Source organism: Mustela nigripes, chromosome 13 (assembly GCF_022355385.1).
Source record: "Mustela nigripes isolate SB6536 chromosome 13, MUSNIG.SB6536, whole genome shotgun sequence".
Classification (NCBI taxonomy): domain Eukaryota; kingdom Metazoa; phylum Chordata; class Mammalia; order Carnivora; family Mustelidae; genus Mustela; species Mustela nigripes.
The window spans coordinates 132,026,696-132,044,589 of NC_081569.1; the positions used below are offsets into that span (position 1 = coordinate 132,026,696).

Below are 17,894 nucleotides of genomic sequence, written 5' to 3' on the forward strand. Positions count from 1 at the left end.
CATGATCTCTTCATCCCCTTGCTCTGCCTTCTGTTTGACCCCCTTCTCTGTTTGACCGTCCTCCATGGCCGCCTCCTCCTCGTGGGCACAGACACTCGTCTTCGTCCTTTCCCTACCTCTTGGCTCTGTTCTCCCTCTGGCTTTCCTGTCCCGCTCCCATCCCTTTCATCTTGATCAGCTGCTCTTCGGGTGAGTGAAGCAGGGGGCTGCATGCGTGGTGGTGGCCTAGGTCAGACCTGGCCGTCTGTCCCATTGTCGTGTGGCGGCACCCCCGAGCATGAGTCGGCCGGGCCACGTAGCAATGATGCGGAACAGTCTTCTGCACGCCCTTCCTTGCCCCTACACAGACCGAGAGAGTAAAGGAAGAGAAGCGACCCAGGGTGGAAGTAACAAAGTTTGCTTTTCTTGCCCTACACATCCAATCCCAGCCTCAACTCAAGGGCTAAAAACCAGCTCAACTCAGGATGAGAACAATGGCTTAAGCTATTGAACAGTGATAATACACATTTCCATTTGATGGATCTTCTGAAATTGAACGTATAATCAACCAGTGCCCAGATGAAGAAACAGAATATGATTGCAGCCCCAGAAACTGCGCGCCCCGCAGGCCCCCACCTGGAGAGCCCTCTCTCCTGACATCTAATAGTGCAGATTAATTGCCTTCCTGATTAAGGGGGTGGCTGCGTCAAGGCTTTAATAAGTCGCCGGGCTGGCTCAGAAGAGCGTGCAACTCTTGATCTCGTGGCCATGAGTTTGAGCCCCATGTTGGGCACAGAGATTACTTAAAAAAAAAAAAAAATTGCAGTTTGAAAGACTTGCATGGAGGTGGAGGAGGTCACTGGTGAAGTGCTCAGGGAGCTAGGACGGAAGGCTTCAGCTGGCTGAGAACCAAGCGGTCTCCTGAGTGATGGGACCCAGGGGGACCCTCCCGTATCTGTTGGATTTCACTCTGCTGGATTGACTTCCAACACATGGGTGCCAGGTACAGTGCTGGGACTGAATATGTTTGGTATTCTCACAGCCACGCTGGGAGAGAGGGAGTGGTGTCCATGTTTTACAGCTGAAGACCCTGGCTCGGAGAAGTTCTGGAAGCCCAGGGCTGCCTGGCCAGTGAGACTCAAAACTGGGGTTTGACTCCAGGTGAGCCTGAAAGCCGCACTGTCCCTGGCCCAGACAGTGCAAGGTGGCACTTCTCGTAAATTTCTGTGGGTTGTGAATTCTGCATTTCCGGATACGGCACTGACCTTACCCTAAGAGAAAAAGGTACCTGCTCTGTTATTCAGGAGGGCTTAGCTTTTATATCTGCTCCTCCTTGTAGAGTTCTACTTCCCTTTCACTAAAATGTCACAGACAGACCTGCTTGCAGATGAAGCAAGCTGATCTCCCTTGTACCACTGGAGCTCAGCTTCTGGTTGTTAAAAAACAGTGATGTTTTCCACCATGTTTGCATTTTCAGTTTCAGAACTGCCATCTCGGCGGGGGAGAAGACTGAACCCATATAGCCGCCTGTTAAATTACACCTAGTGCAACTTTTTCCTTTTTTTATACCTGGGAAACTCAGACTTAGGAGCACTGAAGCACAGATGGTGTGGGGGTACATGGGGTTCGAGAAGCTGCAGTTTAGGGATCTGCTCATATGACCAAAGCCATCTTTGAAGCTGCCATTTATAGACCACGAGCATATCTTTTTGGGTCTGGTGGACTTTGATGGAGCCCACCAGTCTGTAGTACCAGTCCTGGGGGACTTCATGCACTGCTGTGGGTTCAGCCACCCGACCTTACCCTTACCTCCAGCCTGAATCTATCTCAAGGCTCTGGCTCCTCTGTCCCTGGACATCTTGTTTCCATTTCCAAGACGCCCTGCCACCTGGGTTCAGGCAGCCCTGGGCTCTTGGCAGTGTTTATATCTGGGTGCCTTTGCTCTGCAGAGAAAGTCCTTTTTGCTATAGCTGCTTTTAATTCAAGTGAAGCCAAGAGTGCAAGTGCGTGGGTGGCAGGAACAAGCCGGAGGTGGAGCAAAGACAGGCCAACCAGTCCAGAGGTCGCTTGCAGAACACAGAGTTGGCTAGTTTTAAGAGGACAGAAGGGAGATTTAACGTCGAACTGAACCCAAGACCTTAGAGTTCAGGGTGAAGTAAGTCCCATTCCGTCAAGCACAAAAGGCCCAACAGATCTCAGAGTTGAACAGGAGAGTCTGCTGGCTTTTCCACTTACTAGCCGACCTGGGCCGGTCCCTTTCCTTTTTTCTTCTTCAGTATATTGAAGTGACCATCACATACTTCACAAGGTAGTAAGAATGAAAAGGCAATGATGCTGGCAAAGCTAAGCTTTTGGGAATGTTCTGAGACTTAATAGTGGCACTTCAAGAGATGGAAAGGAGGGGAGTCTGGCTTGCTTTGAGGCCCAGGTGAGGAAGGCTCTCGAAACATTTGTGTCCTGAGACCAGGCAGGAGGAGGAAATGGTCCAAAAGGGGCACGGCACAATGACCCAGGCACAATCCACTGAACACAGGGACCCAGGGAGATCGCTCTCATGGCAGTGGCCATGCGATGGGTAGCCTTGAGAGGCAGACAAGAATGGGCCCAGACGCATTGGCAGATACAGAAGGAAGGAGAGATGGAATTTGGCCTGCAGGTGTTTTCAGAGACGGTTGTGGGAAATTTTGACCAGGACAGATCTAGAGCTCACAGATAAGTGGGGGCTAACTTGGTCGGAGGACACTTCTGGAGGCCTTTGTAGGTCAGGCTGGCTGATTTCTAAGGTGACACAGCGAGATGGTGGGAAGCGGGTGTTTATCTTGTGGGCATCTGTGATAGCCAGTGATAACCAGTGCTGCTGTCCTCTCAGCCGTTTACAAGGCTACAAGCCAGCCAACAACCAGGCCACTTAGGGAGGACTTCGTCATAGTTCAGCGCTGCTTCCCATCGCCTGCTCATTCACATTTGTGGTCACCTATGAACAGGGCAAAATGCCCTAACAGATGTGCAGGTGAAAAAGGCTTCACCCAGACTGTAACATACTCATCTTTGGGACACTGTGTTAAAAAGCAAACTTAGCTTCTTAGCTAAGTTTGACTTTTCTTACAACCTAGACCAGATGTTATTAGTGACTGCTAAGCAGAGATCAAAAATTTTGCTGTTTAGAGGTTTTAAAGAACCACTCTCTCCTTTTTAAAAAGCCTAGGGGAAGTAAAAAATGATGGACAACTGTATCTGCTTAACAAGGAGCTTGGGTGAGGACAAAGGTGTTGAGGTTAGAGGGTGTGTGGGGACAGGGCCATCACAGCAGAACTCAACACTATTCTCCTGAGTAGTCCTTTTGCCTCTGCTCTTTGGGGAGGGATCAGAATCGCACGAGGAAGCCACTTATGGGCGCTTAGCTCCATAGAAACAATACAGAATCATGAGGGAAACTGCATTAGGTGGTCAAGACTGGCAGTTTAAAATTGCACATCCTATAATGAACTTGTACATCGTGATCACCTAGAATGTGTGGAGACAAAAGTGAGTGGATATTAGGTTCATGGATCAGCAGTTCTGCTTGTGTCTTGAGCAGGGGCATGCCACCAGAATTGATCCAAAAGACCATGCAGTGACAGTGGCCCCCTTGCCCCTTTGAGTATATGGGCATTTCCTGAGACTTCTGCACAGGCCAGGATGCCGGGGCTGCAGAGAGAACAGGAGCCCAATCCGAAGGACTAAACGCCTACGCCTATGGATCCTGGCTAATTAGCAAGCTTCTTAGCATCACTGAGGACCAGAAAGTGCACTTACCTGGTGATTCACCACCAGGGGCCGTTAGCACTGCGCACTTAATGGCACCACCAAGCCACTTCCTGACTTCTCTATGGCACTTGATGGGCTAGTGGGCACTTGCTCGGATAGTGACCAGAGGAGCAGGAGCCCCTGGGAACGTGGTCTCAGGTCTCTATGCTGAACAGGTTTGTGATCTGACACAAGTCGATGTGCCCAGCCTTCCCTGTAAGGCGATGCTACTAATTTTTACATTACTCCTGCTGGGCCACCTTTGTGGGTTTTTACAAAGATCCAGTAGGGGGGGGGGGGGGGGGGAGTTCTTTATAAAATGTGAGGCATTAAAAATATTTGCTAGAATGTGTAGCTCATCTATCAGATGACCAGTCTGATGGTCTCATCATTTTTTTAAATTTGGTTCTCTGTACATCAAGTCACTAGGGTTCTAGCAGGAAAACTTAACTGCCACCCAAGGGAGTAACTCAAGTAGTTTAACTGACAAAGTTCCTGGGCTAGCAACACTGAGATGCAGTTACTAGGAGATCTGAAGAGACTAAAGAAGCTACTGGAACCTAGAGAATGCGCGCTGGTCCAGTGGGGGCTGTGGCCTCGGGTGGAGGAGCCAGCAGGAGGGGGGCCGGGGAGTTCACAGGTCAGCTGCTTGGGGCATGCATAGAGCAGGCAGGAAAGGGCACACTGGATCTGGAGGGCAAGTGAAGCTCTCTAGTAGAGCCATTAAAACTGGTCTGTCTCTGTTACCCCGCACCCAGGATCTGAGTAGATGTCACTGCAGCTGGTTTTGTTGCTGTAGCAGGCAAGGATCAAATCGTGATCTGAATCATTAACAGAAGCAATGCAACACGCATGGTTCTTTCTAGTTTATTGTGTGGTAGAAAGACAGGCTCTTGGACGCTGTATAAACATCTCGCAAAGTGCTTCTGGTCGATTACAGAAAGTCAAAGCCAATTTTCTTTGAGATGGGGCCCTTAAATCTGACATTCAGGTCACCGTAATAGCAACAGGAGCTGTTGTACATAACATTCTGGAAGGCATCTCAACAAAGGCATTCTAGGACCTGTTTAAAACCTACAGCATCTAGGAAGATCCACCTTTCCTCCCAGTGCCTTTGAATGGTGATAAAAGGAGAAAGGAAGTCTGCTACAGATGTTGACTGAGTCTGAGAAGGCTTTTTAATGACTTCAAAAACCAGTCTTCAGTCATTTATCTCTGGAGACTCAGAGAAATGACCCCAAACCCCTTCCCCGTCTCCCCAGCTGGGTTTCTCCAGTCCATGTGCATGGCTTTCTGGGACCTAGGCACTGACTGCATTAACAGCCTCGCCCAGGCTCCTCATTAGGCTTCTTTAAAAGGCTTTTCGTGGAAGCAGCAGCTTTAATTTAGTTACTGCCAATCTTCAGCCCTTAGAATAAGTATTTCTTGTTTAAAGAAAAAAAAAAAAAAAAAAAAGGAGGGGGACCACAGACCAGTCTGAGGAGTTCAATAAGGAAATAAGTACCTTTTATGAAAAGGACTTTTGAGCTCTCTGAGCTCACAACTTAAACTGAAATAACTTTACTGAAGTGTCTCCACATAAAACAGCACCTGCTTCCTGGCAGCTGGTTGGATGGGGTCTGTGTACACAGAGCATCTGATTAAAATGCCCTCAGTGCAAATAGCAGTCGTGGCAGAAGTATGGCTGCTGCTTACTCCCTGTGTCAAATCCACATCCCTCCCGGCTGCACCCTGTGGAATTAATTAGGAGTAGGAGAAACAGTAAAGGTCCTGCTGGACAGCCATGAGCAGCCCTGGGGCTCCCCGGAAACCCCCGAGCCGAGAAGAGAAGGCCACACTGGGGATGTCAGCCTTGGAGGTAGGGTGTGGGGAGGGTATGGTTCTGAGCAGGCAGGCATCGTGGAAGCTCCAGATTCTCGTGTAGCAGTCCTGGCCCACTAAGAAAGAGGGAAAACACGTGCCAGGTTAGGACACGCAGTAGCCCTTGTGCACACGTGCGCGTGGCTTCTTACGATTCCGAAGGGAACCCACTGGAGCCAGAACACAAACTCAATGGAAATTATTTCTGCTGATAACATGTACTTCTGGAAAATCAAAGTCACAGGTCTCCCTGGTGTTCTAGAATCACAACCAGTCGCAGGTGTTCCAAGTGACAAGATGCACTGGCTGGCTGTGACACAGTGGCTGGTCACCAGGCATCCTGGCTAATGGGTGGCCACTCTGCTTCCCTTGTGTCAAGGGCTGCTCAGGGGGCAGCCCAGCACCCCCGGTCTAGAGGACATGCAGCTGATTTCTGTGAAAAGAGTAACCAGGAAGATGTCTTCCCTTCAGTACATCCTGGGACACACTAGTGACAACTCTCACCAGAGCTGGTTCTGGTTTAATGGCTTAGTTCCCAAGACCAGGTGAGTCTTCGGGACTCATAGCTGTGAGGGACGTGGCACTGGCTGCAGCAGCCTAGATGCGCTCCTGGAGCTCATTAGAGGAAAAGGAAGGGCAGACCTCAGGGTCTCACGGCCCGGCTCGCCGAGGACTGCACGAGGCCAACACCCACGTCTGCCGTGCAGTGGGCTCCTCGCTTTCCTGTTCCCCAGAGCACAGCGGTTCTCCTGAGATGGAGACTAGGCTTAGCCAGGAAGCTAACTGCTGCTGGGGGTGGAGAGTAGTAAACAGCCTGAGGAAGTTCTCAGAGATGCTTCTGTGGCACAAAAAAAGATTTCACAGAGAACAAGTACATTCTGTAGGCACATCTGCAAATCTGAGGACATGTCAAGACCAAGAACATATTCCTGAATGTCAAGGGCTTACTATTTCATGTGTCAAACTACTGAACTTTCATGCTATCAGAATAGTCTGTCGCCCTAGAAACAGCAAAATCTGTGAGGCTACAGTTTTGTAGCCCTTCTCAAGGGAGTTTAGTGGCTCAACACCCCTGCTCCTGTTCTGCAGATATGGATTCCCAAGAACCAGTTCCTTTACAGTGACCTTAAACTCTTTTTGCAGCATCCTTGGCTGGAAAGTGAGCACAAAGAAAAGGGAGGCCAAGGTTTTAAACAGGATTGGGTGAAGGTCACCCTGAATGCTGACCAGGTGAACACCCAGGTCTCTGTTTTATTGCACGTAACTTGCCTGTTACTGAGGTGATGTTCTCCCACTAACGTGAGGGCGCAGGGCTGTCCCAGCTGGCGGCAGCTTTAACTGCGGCTTACCAGTAGGACTGTCCTACTCTACGTCCCACCTCGTGTCTCCTACCAACAAGTCCCACGTACGAGGTTCTGATCTGGAGTGATGTCTCCCTCTGCCATTTTATTTGAAGGGACAGAAAGATCTTCCCTCCCCCAGGTACCTGCTACCACAATGCCTTCTTCCTCGTGCACATGCAGGGGCAGGTAGGCGTACTCGTTCACATGACCTTCATACTGCCTTATACACTTAGTGGTCCTCAGGTCCCACAGCTTGATCTGTGGAAAGCACAAGGGGCCGTTAGAGAGGGTCCGGCAGGTACGCTAGTGAACCCAGGCAGGACAAGGTGGTCGCCAAACACCTTTTAGGGTTAGGAAATTCTAAATTTCAAAAGCAACAAAACCAGTTTCATGTCAGTCTAGACCAGGCTGGGCTCCCAGGTGGAGAAAATGACTTGCCTGGTCTCCTTCTGCCCTTTCCCTGCTATTGTCTGGCACAAGGGTCTCTCTCAGAAGAATTTAATCTCTACACCTAACATGGGGCCCAAACATATGATCCGAAGATCAAGAGTCACACATTCATCTGAATAAGCTAGCCAGGCGCCCCAACACGAGGGTCTTTTCTGAAGAGCCCATCACCTGCCAGAGTGCTAGGCCAGTGGCACCAGTGGCCTGAGTCATCAGTGCTACCCCTACCGTTCCCGCCATGTCAGATGCCATCAGGTTTTGCTCTTCTTGGAGGATCTGCACAGAGGTCACTGCTGAGTCATGGAAAAGGCGGGTGGCCTTCCAGCCCTTGCCCTGGTTTCGACAACGCAGATCTATGGCAAAGATCTCCCCAGAACGACAGCCGTTAAATAGCAAAGGAGCCTATGGAAAGAGAGAGAGAATGGTTGTTGGCACCACCTCCTCTAAGGCTGGGAAGGGTGTTCCCTCCAGAACACAACTCTTGCCTCGCCTCCCCTTTCCCAGTCTCTGGGTTAGTGGTGGGGGTGATGGCGTGGTCAGGACTTGAGCCTCAGTGTAGCTGGAAGGGTTCCTTAGGAAAGGATAAAAGAACGGGACCCCAGGGGTCTTCCAGTGTCCCCGCAACTGGCTGCATAATTATTTGTCCTGCTGGCTAATCCAAGTACTCCAGAACTGCTAACAGCTCATTTAAATAGGAAGTTGTTGAAAGTCAGGTTAGCCAGGCCTTTGTCAATCGGCCAGCTTTCATCCAGTGCAGATAGAATCACCAAGTAACCCACTCAACCTTGCTGATGCTCTCCTTTTCTCCCCCGAAAAAGAGAGACGACCAGATGCCACACACAGGAATCAGTTTTCAGTCCAGCAAAATTTCCACCCTTGGGACACTTTACATGGCTCCCCTCCCCCAGTCCAACCAACCATGAGAGCAAACTGTTGGGCCAAGACATCACTGCTGGTCCCAAAGGACTGCCGGTGTCCCGTCACCACGTTGGTCACGAGGACCCGCCGAGACAAGCCTGAGAGACAGAAGGGGCAGAGGGACAAGCATCACTCACAGTCTGGACAGGGGGTTTGGAGCCTGTCAAAGTTTCCTCTGGGGACGTGCGGGGGCAGCTGCGGCTCACCTGTGCTGAAGCAGTTATTTGCCTGAATGTTGAGGGACCACGCACAGGACCAGGCCCCGGGGATCCGGAAACTGCAGAGCATGCCGGGCCGGTCTCCTGCGGATGGCAACAGTGAAAGGTGAAAGGTGGCTGCTGGGGGTGGGGTGGGGGGGCCCTTCCCTCCATGCTGCCTGGTCAGTGACCACCTGATCTGGGGAACCTCCAGGAATGACTGCTCAGAGATCTGTCTATACCTTGGCCCCATTTTGGCCTTTATGGTGACAAAAAAGAGACACTCAGCTGGGGTACCTGGCTCAAAAGGGGTTATTCTGGGAACAAGCACGTGACTCCTGCCTTCCCAGGAGGAGTGCCAGAACTACTGACTGCCGGTCAGAGAGACGGTGTGGTTCTTTATAAGAGGGTTTCAATCCCACATCACACTATCTGATGTGGGATCCCAAGCAAAACGATCCAAGCAAATTTGAAAGATTTTGTGAGAGAGAGAGAGAGAGAGAGAGAGAGAATGCACGTGCACACACAAGCAGGCAGAGTGGCAGGCAGAGGCCGAGAGAGCAGCAGGCTTCTCAGTGAGCAGGGAGCCCAATGTGGGACTTGATCCCCAAACCCTGGGATCATGACCTGAGCCAAAGGCAGCAGCTTAACCGGACTGGGCCACCCAGGTGTCCCCAAAACATTTTTAAAATAAGCCTTTTAATTCACAATACATAAAGGGCACACACCCCAAATAGAGGGCCATGAGTGATCACAAAGGGGATGTAGCCACGTGCCCACCACTCAGGTTAAGAAGCAAAACACTGCAGCAGCCCGATACCCTCCTAATTACCTCCCTGCTCTTCCCGAGAGGGAACCACGACCCGGGTCAGTTTGTAAGGCAGGTTCTAAACCTCTCTTTGTCTCAGCTTCCTCAACTGTGGCAACGGTGGTAACACACACTCCCGCCACATGGGCCTGCTGCATGAGGACAAGTCAGGCACCGGCTGAGTGGGCGCCCCCCTCACCAACCCTGTAACCGGAAGGGGCGGGGGTTCTCTTCACAGAAGGTAAGCAACCTGTTCACGCTGGTAAGGGGCAGAGCCGGGGTTCATGCCAGAGGTTTGACCCTTGTCTGATGGATCCTAAGTCTCTGACAGACTGAAAACTTAATGCCCAGAATATGCTGCCAGGAAGAAGCCCGACTGCTTCAGGCACACAGACTGGAAGCATGGCCACAGCGGGCGCCAGGCTGCGGGATCTCTATGGGTGGCCCAAAGAAATATTTTGATCTTTTGTACTCCTAACTGCTCTGGGTGCTGAAATGACCCCAGAGGAGGAGTATGTAAGGCCATACATCACTTCTAGTACCAATCCTGGGTCAGGTTTCGGGAACTCTCCCGCAAGTGCTTCTGCAGGCTGACATGGGCTTGTGCAGCCTGTGGCTCCCACCCCTCCTGTCCAAGCCCTTGCCACAGAGTTGACACCATTGTGGGCTGCAGCTCCTGGAGGCCCGGACTGAGACCTTCGGAGCACCTCCTCCTCCGAAGGGAAAGGACCTGGTACCTGGGTGACTACTGACGAACAGGGACGCTGGGAGCAGGGTGGCGCAGCCCGGGGTCTCTGCGATGCCCATGAGGCAGAGCCTGGAGGAGCTGTTAAGGACAGTCAAGTACAAGGGTCTCCTCTGGGAAGAGAATGGGCGGTAGTACCCTTCCAGAAAATACCACCACGAGCCACATTTAACACGTTTACATATTCCATATTTAGTTACAGATTTTCTAAAAGGAAAAAAATGTCACAAACACAGCTGAAGGCCTCTCTGACCTTTCTCCAGTCCAAGTCTTCCCTCTCCCCCACCCAAAATCACACTCTAAAACTGGTCAGACTTCTGGGCCGTGCTCTGTTCTTTCCACAGAGCATCTCCTACCACTGTTCCACCTCCACTCTCTTCTAGATTGATCTGGCTTGATTTTGTAGCTCCCATCCCTTGACATTCACAGTGGAGCATACCTTTGGATGAATGTACAACTCCTCTGTCTCGTCTCTTGCTGATGGGCACTTATGTTGTTTCAGGGGTTTTTTGCTCTGCTGCTGGAAGGAGCATCCCCTTCCGTTCTCCTGTCTTATACGCCACGCGTGGGAGGCTGCTTTAAGGCAGTTTTTTTTTTTTTTTTTAAAAAGATGTTGTTTCTTTGACATGGGGCCAGCAAGAGAAGGAACACAAGCAGGGGGATGGGAGAGGGAGAAGCAGGCTTCCTGGAGAACAAGGAGTCTGACTTGGGGCTCGATCCCAGGACCCTGGGATCATGACCTAAGCTGAAGGCAGACATTTAACGGCTGAGCCACCCAGGCGCCCCTAAGGCAGTGTTTTCTTAGACCCACGGTACGAGTTTAAGTTTGCTACCACGCACTACATACACACAAAGAACTGCAACAGAAGTTTCATAAAACACTTGCTCTTACTAAATAGGATACTCGTTATTTTCTAGTCTACTTCATTAAAAAAAATGCCGCTCACAAATGTACGTAACGGCCCATGGATGGCGGTCATGCTATGCAGTCCAGAAACAGCCTGATCTGCGCTCATCTGAACGCGTATAAACCGACATGTCCACATTTTAGCTTTAGTCTCCCGACTGCAGCTGGATGTGCTGCCGCATCAGACCACAGTCACTTGCGTTTCCTTCCTCTGAACCACCTGTCTGTGCCCTCCTTCCCACCGATCCACTTCCGCCCCCTTCACAGCCGGACTTCTCTCAGAGGAGTCTGTTTCTCCCACTCCCTTGCCGCCTTCTCGCTCCTCAGCCCACTGCAACCCAGTCATCTCCCAGGCAAGTCTCCCCAAGGTCTCCAGTGGACTCCCGTTTTTCACACCAAGCGACACTTTCCAGTCTTGCCTGTGGCCACGCGGCACTGTTTCCAACGACATGCTCGGTGGTGACCTCCAGCCCACCCTCTGGGAGGCCCCCCTCAGACCTTCTGTCACCTCCATGGCCTGGCCTAGATCCTGAGCCTCTTCCACTTGTGCTTCTCCTCCACCCCTGCTTACCCACCACACCCGCTCCCCTGCGCGCAGTCTTGCAGCAACCCCCAACCCTCCCAATCTGAGGTCTCACCCTTGCCAGCCTCTCCTAAGATACGCCTCCAGGGCCACAGTCCTCCAGAATATCCTAGCACCAGGGGCCCCACCTCGCCAGAGACCTCACAGACACTAGACCCCTTACCACTGCCCCAGGAGCCAGGATCTCTCCTGCTTCTTCCTTCCACTGGGAGCTCCGTCCCCTCCTTCCCATGTGGGAGTCACCTCCAGGAAGGCCACCCGATCCCTCCATCCTGCTAGCATCCCACTGCCCCACCGACGTCACTGCAGAGACTGAGCGCCTGCGGCCCACTACTGCCCTTTCCAGCACTGCACAGGGATGAATCCGCTCAATGGACTTTGTGGAACGAACACACGCACCCTTCACTGAGAACTGTCAGCATCTGCAAAGCAATCAGGCAACGAGTCCGGTTGTCTGAACTGTGACGTGTGCATATCACGCTGCCTCAGGCGGCAGGCCCCGTGTTACGCATTTCTGGTCAGAGAGATGCCGAAGCTGAAAATGATAACCCCGCGGCTGGACAGCCCAAGGCCTTCCTGAAGAAACCTCTTTTGCTTCTGGCTTTAGAGGGCGAGCATGTGGGGAGGGAGTCCCTACCTAGATGCACTTTTAGTTCCTAGGATGAAGTTTACTCTTAAACTTCATGTGGTACTCATGGGGCCAGTATCAGATCCGGTCCTTTCAGAGGCCGCAGGTATCCAAGAGCCTAGGGAGGGCAGTCTCAGTCTAACTGCTCCCCATGGCGGGGAAATGCAGAGGACCAGGCTCAACCACGTGCCGTTTTGGTAAAGGGAGAAAGTTCCATGGCCTTCAGCAGAGGCAGCAGGTACAAAGAAAAGATTACCTGAAGTGACCACCAGAGGGCAAGCGGCTAACGAAGCTACCACAGACCATGCTCTTTAAACTCAATTATATGGGCTTTTAATCTCTCCTTAGTGTAAGGAGAGAAACCTGGGAAAACGTCTTCCTGTTTTAAGATCAGAAATGAGAGCGAGGTTGTTTTCTCTCCTTTAAGATCTGGTCTCTTCCGTCATCTGGTAAGAGCATCAGTGACAGGTGGTCCTATCCCCCACAGAATCCTACCAAATGAAAGCCACATAAAGTTTTCAATTTACAGAACACACAGTTTTGTGTTTATCTTACGTAAAATGTATAACCCGATCTTTTAAAAATAGTATGTCGTGGAACAAATTAAAATAACCCCAACAGGTTCCGATTCAGCCATTATGTAAGGAGGACCAAGATATGCCAAGCACTGTGCTAAGTGCATTCACCGATGTTAACTGATGTTAGCCCCGTGATGACTCTTGAAGTATGTGTTAGGTACAGTGAGTGGTCAGGGTTTTAAGAACTCACTGGTTATAAAACTGAACCAAGGACAAGACTCATGGCTCAAACCGAATTACTCCCAGAAGCACGGGACAGACAGCTGTTCTGTCCATCATCAACAGCCCCCAGGGACACCAGAGGATGGGTCTAGCCAGCCTGACACTGTGCTCCTGTGCTCTTAGTAAAAGAGCCCTGACTGTTCCCTGAGAGGGCAGACTAGAGTGAAGAGTGCTCTAAAGGCGGCTGTCTCTGGAGGCACCAGGGGGGCCCAGTCAGTTAAGTGTCTCCCTTCAGCTCAGGTTGTGATCCTGGGGTCCTGGGATCAAGCCCTGCATTGGGCTCCCTGCTCAGCTAGGAGTCGCTTCTCCTTCTGCCTTTGTCTCTCCATCTCCCGCTCACGGGCCCCCCCCCCACACCCCAAAAATAAATACATAAAATAAAAAAAAATGAAAGAAGGTGGTCTCTGGTAGGAACCCTAGGCACTGAGCCCACACACTTCCGTCCAATGCTGCAGAATTCCCCTTTCCCCTTTACTGATGCCCGCCCTCCCCTTCTCCCAACAAGAGGCCCGGCCCACGCTCAAACTGCTATAGCTCTGAGCTCGTCCTGCTTCACCTCAGGAGCATGTGGGGTTCCTGTCCAAGGCTTTACTGTTCCTAACAGTGTCTGGCACACAGTGACATCAGTGTCACCCTGGGAACTCTGCTACTTGTCTGCGCTCCACACACGGCAAGCCTTATTCTCTACCGAGCTGCACTATTCTTTCCTAACGGGTGAGATGTGCATACAAAACAGAGTAGACCTGGGGCGCCTGGGTGGCTCAGTGGATTAAGCCGCTGCCTTCGGCTCAGGTCATGATCTCAGTGTCCTGGGATCGAGCCCCGCATCGGGCTCTTTGCTCAGCGGGAGCCTGCTTCTCTCTCTCTCTCTGCCTGACTCTCCGCCTACTTGTGATTTCTCTCTCTGTCAAATAAATAATAAATAAAATCTTTAAAAAAAAAAAAAAAAAAAAAAAAAAACAGAGTAGACCTCTGGCCACGATGATGCCACCTCACACACCCCACAGATGCCCGGCTCTACATAGCGGCATGGGTTGTCCACCAAACCTCTTCGTCTGCCAAAAGATACAGAATGTGGGAATCCAGGTGATTCAGCGAGGCCCAGCACACAGAGTTCACCTGGGGAGGAAGCACACAGCAAGGCTGGTCTGACTGCCAACTCACGGAGACAGACAGATGCTTTCCTACTGAGTAACTACTGGGGATACCGACACAGGACTGCTTTCTTCAGGTCTCACTTCTTTTAAGGGGGCTGGAACAGTCACCAGGACAGGCAAGTCCCCTGCTCCACCATGTAGGGCCTTGAGGGCAACAGGGAGGAAGTTACCCTCAGACTTTGGTCCTTGGTCATCAGCATGGATCTCACAGTGAGACCTGTGGCATACCCTGTGGTCTGGGGACGGAGTCCCTGCAATAGGAGGGAACCAACCTAACCGAGAGGCGAACTGCATCTTCCCTTCCCCCAGAGACCAGGTTCGACCTGTGTCCATGCTGTGGCTCAGGTCCCAAATGGACAGAATGTCACCGCTTCTTACACATTCACTCATCGCCCCAGTGGAATTTAAAGGTTGCTCCCTCAATGGCAAGCTGTGCTGTATTGTATTTATGTAATCTCTTTTTATTTCCATAACCTCTGTGTAGGCCACAGACTGGCTGAGTGACGGATGCACCCAAGACTGTCCACTCAGGCCCCCTCCGCCCGCAGCCCAGGAACTCCGTGCTGGGCAAGGGCTCCTTCGGGCTACTGCGATCCTCCCAGAGGGAAGGTCTGCACCACCAGTTAAAGAAGCCTTTCCAAGCCTAAAGAATGTTCACACCTTATCCCAAGTACTGACAGTTACTTCTCTTCCAAGAAAAGAAACTCCTGAGGCCCCTTTCTTCCCCTATGGGTTCTCAAGATCTCGGACTCCCCTTTCCCTTGGGAAAATAGGTACTCAAGCCCCACCTTCTTCATAAAGTTCTCTCCTCTCCTCTGAATTGGGCCAACTAACGCAGGGCCCTTTGATCCAAAGTGCAAAGGGAGCTGCAAGGCTAATTGATGGGAAAGGCCACGTACCTTCCGGTTGGTGAAGTACAGGTTTTCGTGCATATGCACCTTGAGCGAGGGGGTCTTCAGACCTCGCAGGCTGATGATGCCATACTTGGAGCCTCCGACTTTGACATCATTCACTGTGAAGAGCCGGTCACTGTTGGTATCCGCCTGGAGGGAAAAGAGACTACAGGTCACCTCCCTGGCTGAGCCCAGGTGAGCTGCCCAAGGCGATCTATCTGCCCCTCTTTCTAGGATCCCATGCTCTGTGCATTTTCACCTGGTGAGCGCTCCCATCCACGAGGGGGTATGGAGCATGGGGGTAACCCACCTTGTCCCTACTCAGCCCAGCCGTGCCCGGGCAAGGCGGACAGCGATGCGGTCTCACAGTCAGGAACACGGATAAGGGCAGTGAGGGGGCGGAGTCAGGGAGTCTGAGGTCCGTACAGCGGCTCCTCTCAGAACTGCGTTTCGAAGAGTCCCAGTGTCCACCCAGGTAAGCTGTTTAGATGGGCCACATGGGGACATGCAGCCATCGCAAAGGCTACACACAATGCGGAAAATGCTAGTTATACCCCTGTGAAGGGGGTGAAAGGAGAATACAAAATTGGATTCCTATTACACAGGCACTTTTCTCCCCACTGAGTAAAAGAAAAAACAACAACAACAAAAAAGGAAGCAAGCCTACTGCACTGAAAAAAAATTACAATAAAAAACACTACATTGGGATGTAAGTTTTTTTCTCATATAAAAAATGTGGCTGGATGGGGCACCTAGGTGGCTTAGTAGTTAAAGCCTCTGCCTTTGGCTCAGGTCATGATCTCAGGGTCCTGGAATCGAGCCCCGCATCGGGCTCTCTGCTCAGCAGGGAGCCTGCTCCCGCTCCCCCTCTGCCTACTTGTGATCTTTGTCAAATAAATAAAAAAAAAATCTTAAAAAAAAAAAATGTGGTTGGGGCGTCTGGTGGCTCAGTTGTTAAGCATTTGCCTTCACCTCAGGTAATGATCCCAGAGTCCTGGGTTCGAGCCCGGCATCAGGATCCCTGCTCAGCAGGAAGCCTGCTTCTCCCTCTCCCACTCCCCCTGCTCCCTCCCTCACTGTGTCCTCTCTCTGTCAAATAAACAAATACAATTTTAAAAAATGTGGTTAATAATTACTTCAAAACAAAAACCTTATATAGTTATGTGTTTTATATATATATTTAAATATAATATACACACATAACATGGGTTTGGATGTTGGTGAAAATGTATTCACTTTGCAAGTTTACTCAGAAACCACATTTCCTGAAGAATCATTACAGTGACTAGAATCAGAATGGAAGAACTGATCTCTGGGTGGCAAAGCACCCTTCCCAAAATTCTAGTCCACACAGCTAGCCAACCACCTCTAACTCCGGATGACTGGGGAGATCTCCACGTCCGTGGGAATCATTGTGAGACGGAGCATGAGGACTGGGGACGGGGGCCATACTAAGCAGCACGTGCATACCCACCCAGTTTTACCGAAGAGACCCAGGGAAGCGGCTCCCGAGTATGTACTGATTCAGGTCAAATCGTACCCCTAGATCCTTGGGGGAGTAAAGCCACAGGAGAGAATGGGAGTCCTAGAATACCCCGGATGTATTCTCCTGTTGATGTCTTCTGGGGCAAGACCTCAAGGGTCAGCTCCATGATTTCAGATTCCAGTCCTGTCCAGCAGGCTGAGGCTCTCCATTTTTCCATCCTTCTTTCATTCTCCTCAGTCCTCCCCCGGCCTCCAGGAAGGACAGGGCTTGCTAGGAAGCCATGATCTCCTGTAGCCTCAAGCTTCTAGTCTAACTCCGGGGATCCCGGGGTCTTCCGCCGACATTTTTCTGAACGCTGGGTTCAGGCAGTTGGCTCTGGCTTTATTTAGCTTTGGCTAGATTAGCCCCAGTCTAACCTAATGCAGAGAAGACTCTGCTCCGTGTAAATGATGTGATAAAGGTATGTCGGACGCACAGGCCCAGCGGTGCCACCCGGGTAGGAGTCAACGAGCAAGGGAGCGGCGCACGGCTGCTACCGAAGGATGCTGGAGCTTCAGGGTGGCGGGATGACGCCCCAGTACAGGAAGAATTAGAAGCCCCTGGCCCACTGCATACCTTTCTGTCTGTACCCAACACACCCAAGGGAAAACTACTCTGTGATAGTTTTAGATGTGTGCTGGGCCCCGGCTGTCAGACTGAATAACAGAGCTGGAGTCAGGGCGAGCCTGGTCAGCACGGCCGGCCCTGCCGGCTCAGCACCTGCCAGCGGGCACACGTCAGAACAGTGACGCCAAGGGGATGCCCCCTGCTCTCGCGGCACTGGCCATCTCACAACTAGGTCTCATGAAAGCCAAGGTTGGGCCACTCAGGGTCAGGGGATAAAAGCTGTACCCCTGGCACCCACAGGGAGCTCCCTCCCACTCACCAGTATGAGGTTAAATCGGTCGCTTGCCAAAGCGGAGGGATCCGAGCTCTGAATCTGGACCTTTTTCCTCTGCATGCAGCTCACTCGCAGCTCATGAGCTAAACTGCAGAGGGAAAGAGGGGCGGGGAGGGCACGGCCACTGGACCCAGACACCCGTGAAGCCGACTCAGAGGCTCCGCCCTGGCGCCCACCCTGGAGACCTCCCCGCCCCCCGCCCCCGTCAGCCTCTCCTCCCAAGTAAGTGTCAGCCGCGGAGCTGAGCAGGATCCCAAATCATCTCAGTCACAGAACTCGGAGGAAAACTAAGGCCAAGAAATGGGTGGCTCCTCTACAGGGTCAAAGAAAGAACTAGACTAGGGCGCCCAGCTCCCTCTCCACATCAAGGCCGTACCCCACTTGAGAACAAAGCAGGTTTTAAGGTGAAGAGAGATC

The 17,894-nt window shown here is 51.6% G+C and overlaps 1 protein-coding gene across 4 annotated transcripts in view; it reads right to left on the minus strand.

Moving 5' to 3' along the window:
- Nucleotides 1–4,616: 4,616 nt before the first annotated feature.
- The window catches only part of DCAF4 (DDB1 and CUL4 associated factor 4), a 29,724-nt gene continuing 16,446 nt past the window's right edge, over nt 4,617–17,894 (minus strand). For 3 of the 4 annotated variants that reach the window (XM_059373819.1, XM_059373817.1, XM_059373818.1), the window contains 9 exons: nt 17,463–17,565; nt 15,058–15,201; nt 14,071–14,120; nt 10,076–10,155; nt 8,540–8,635; nt 8,334–8,431; nt 7,644–7,817; nt 7,112–7,226; nt 4,617–5,702 (listed from right to left, as the gene is read on the minus strand). In XM_059373819.1, the coding sequence (XP_059229802.1) occupies nt 5,509–5,702; nt 7,112–7,226; nt 7,644–7,817; nt 8,334–8,431; nt 8,540–8,635; nt 10,076–10,155; nt 14,071–14,120; nt 15,058–15,201; nt 17,463–17,565 (1,054 nt within the window). In that variant the 3' untranslated portion in view covers nt 4,617–5,508. The remainder of the gene's footprint in view (nt 5,703–7,111; nt 7,227–7,643; nt 7,818–8,333; nt 8,432–8,539; nt 8,636–10,075; nt 10,156–14,070; nt 14,121–15,057; nt 15,202–17,462; nt 17,566–17,894) is intronic. The other variant, XM_059373820.1, reaches the window with a different exon arrangement.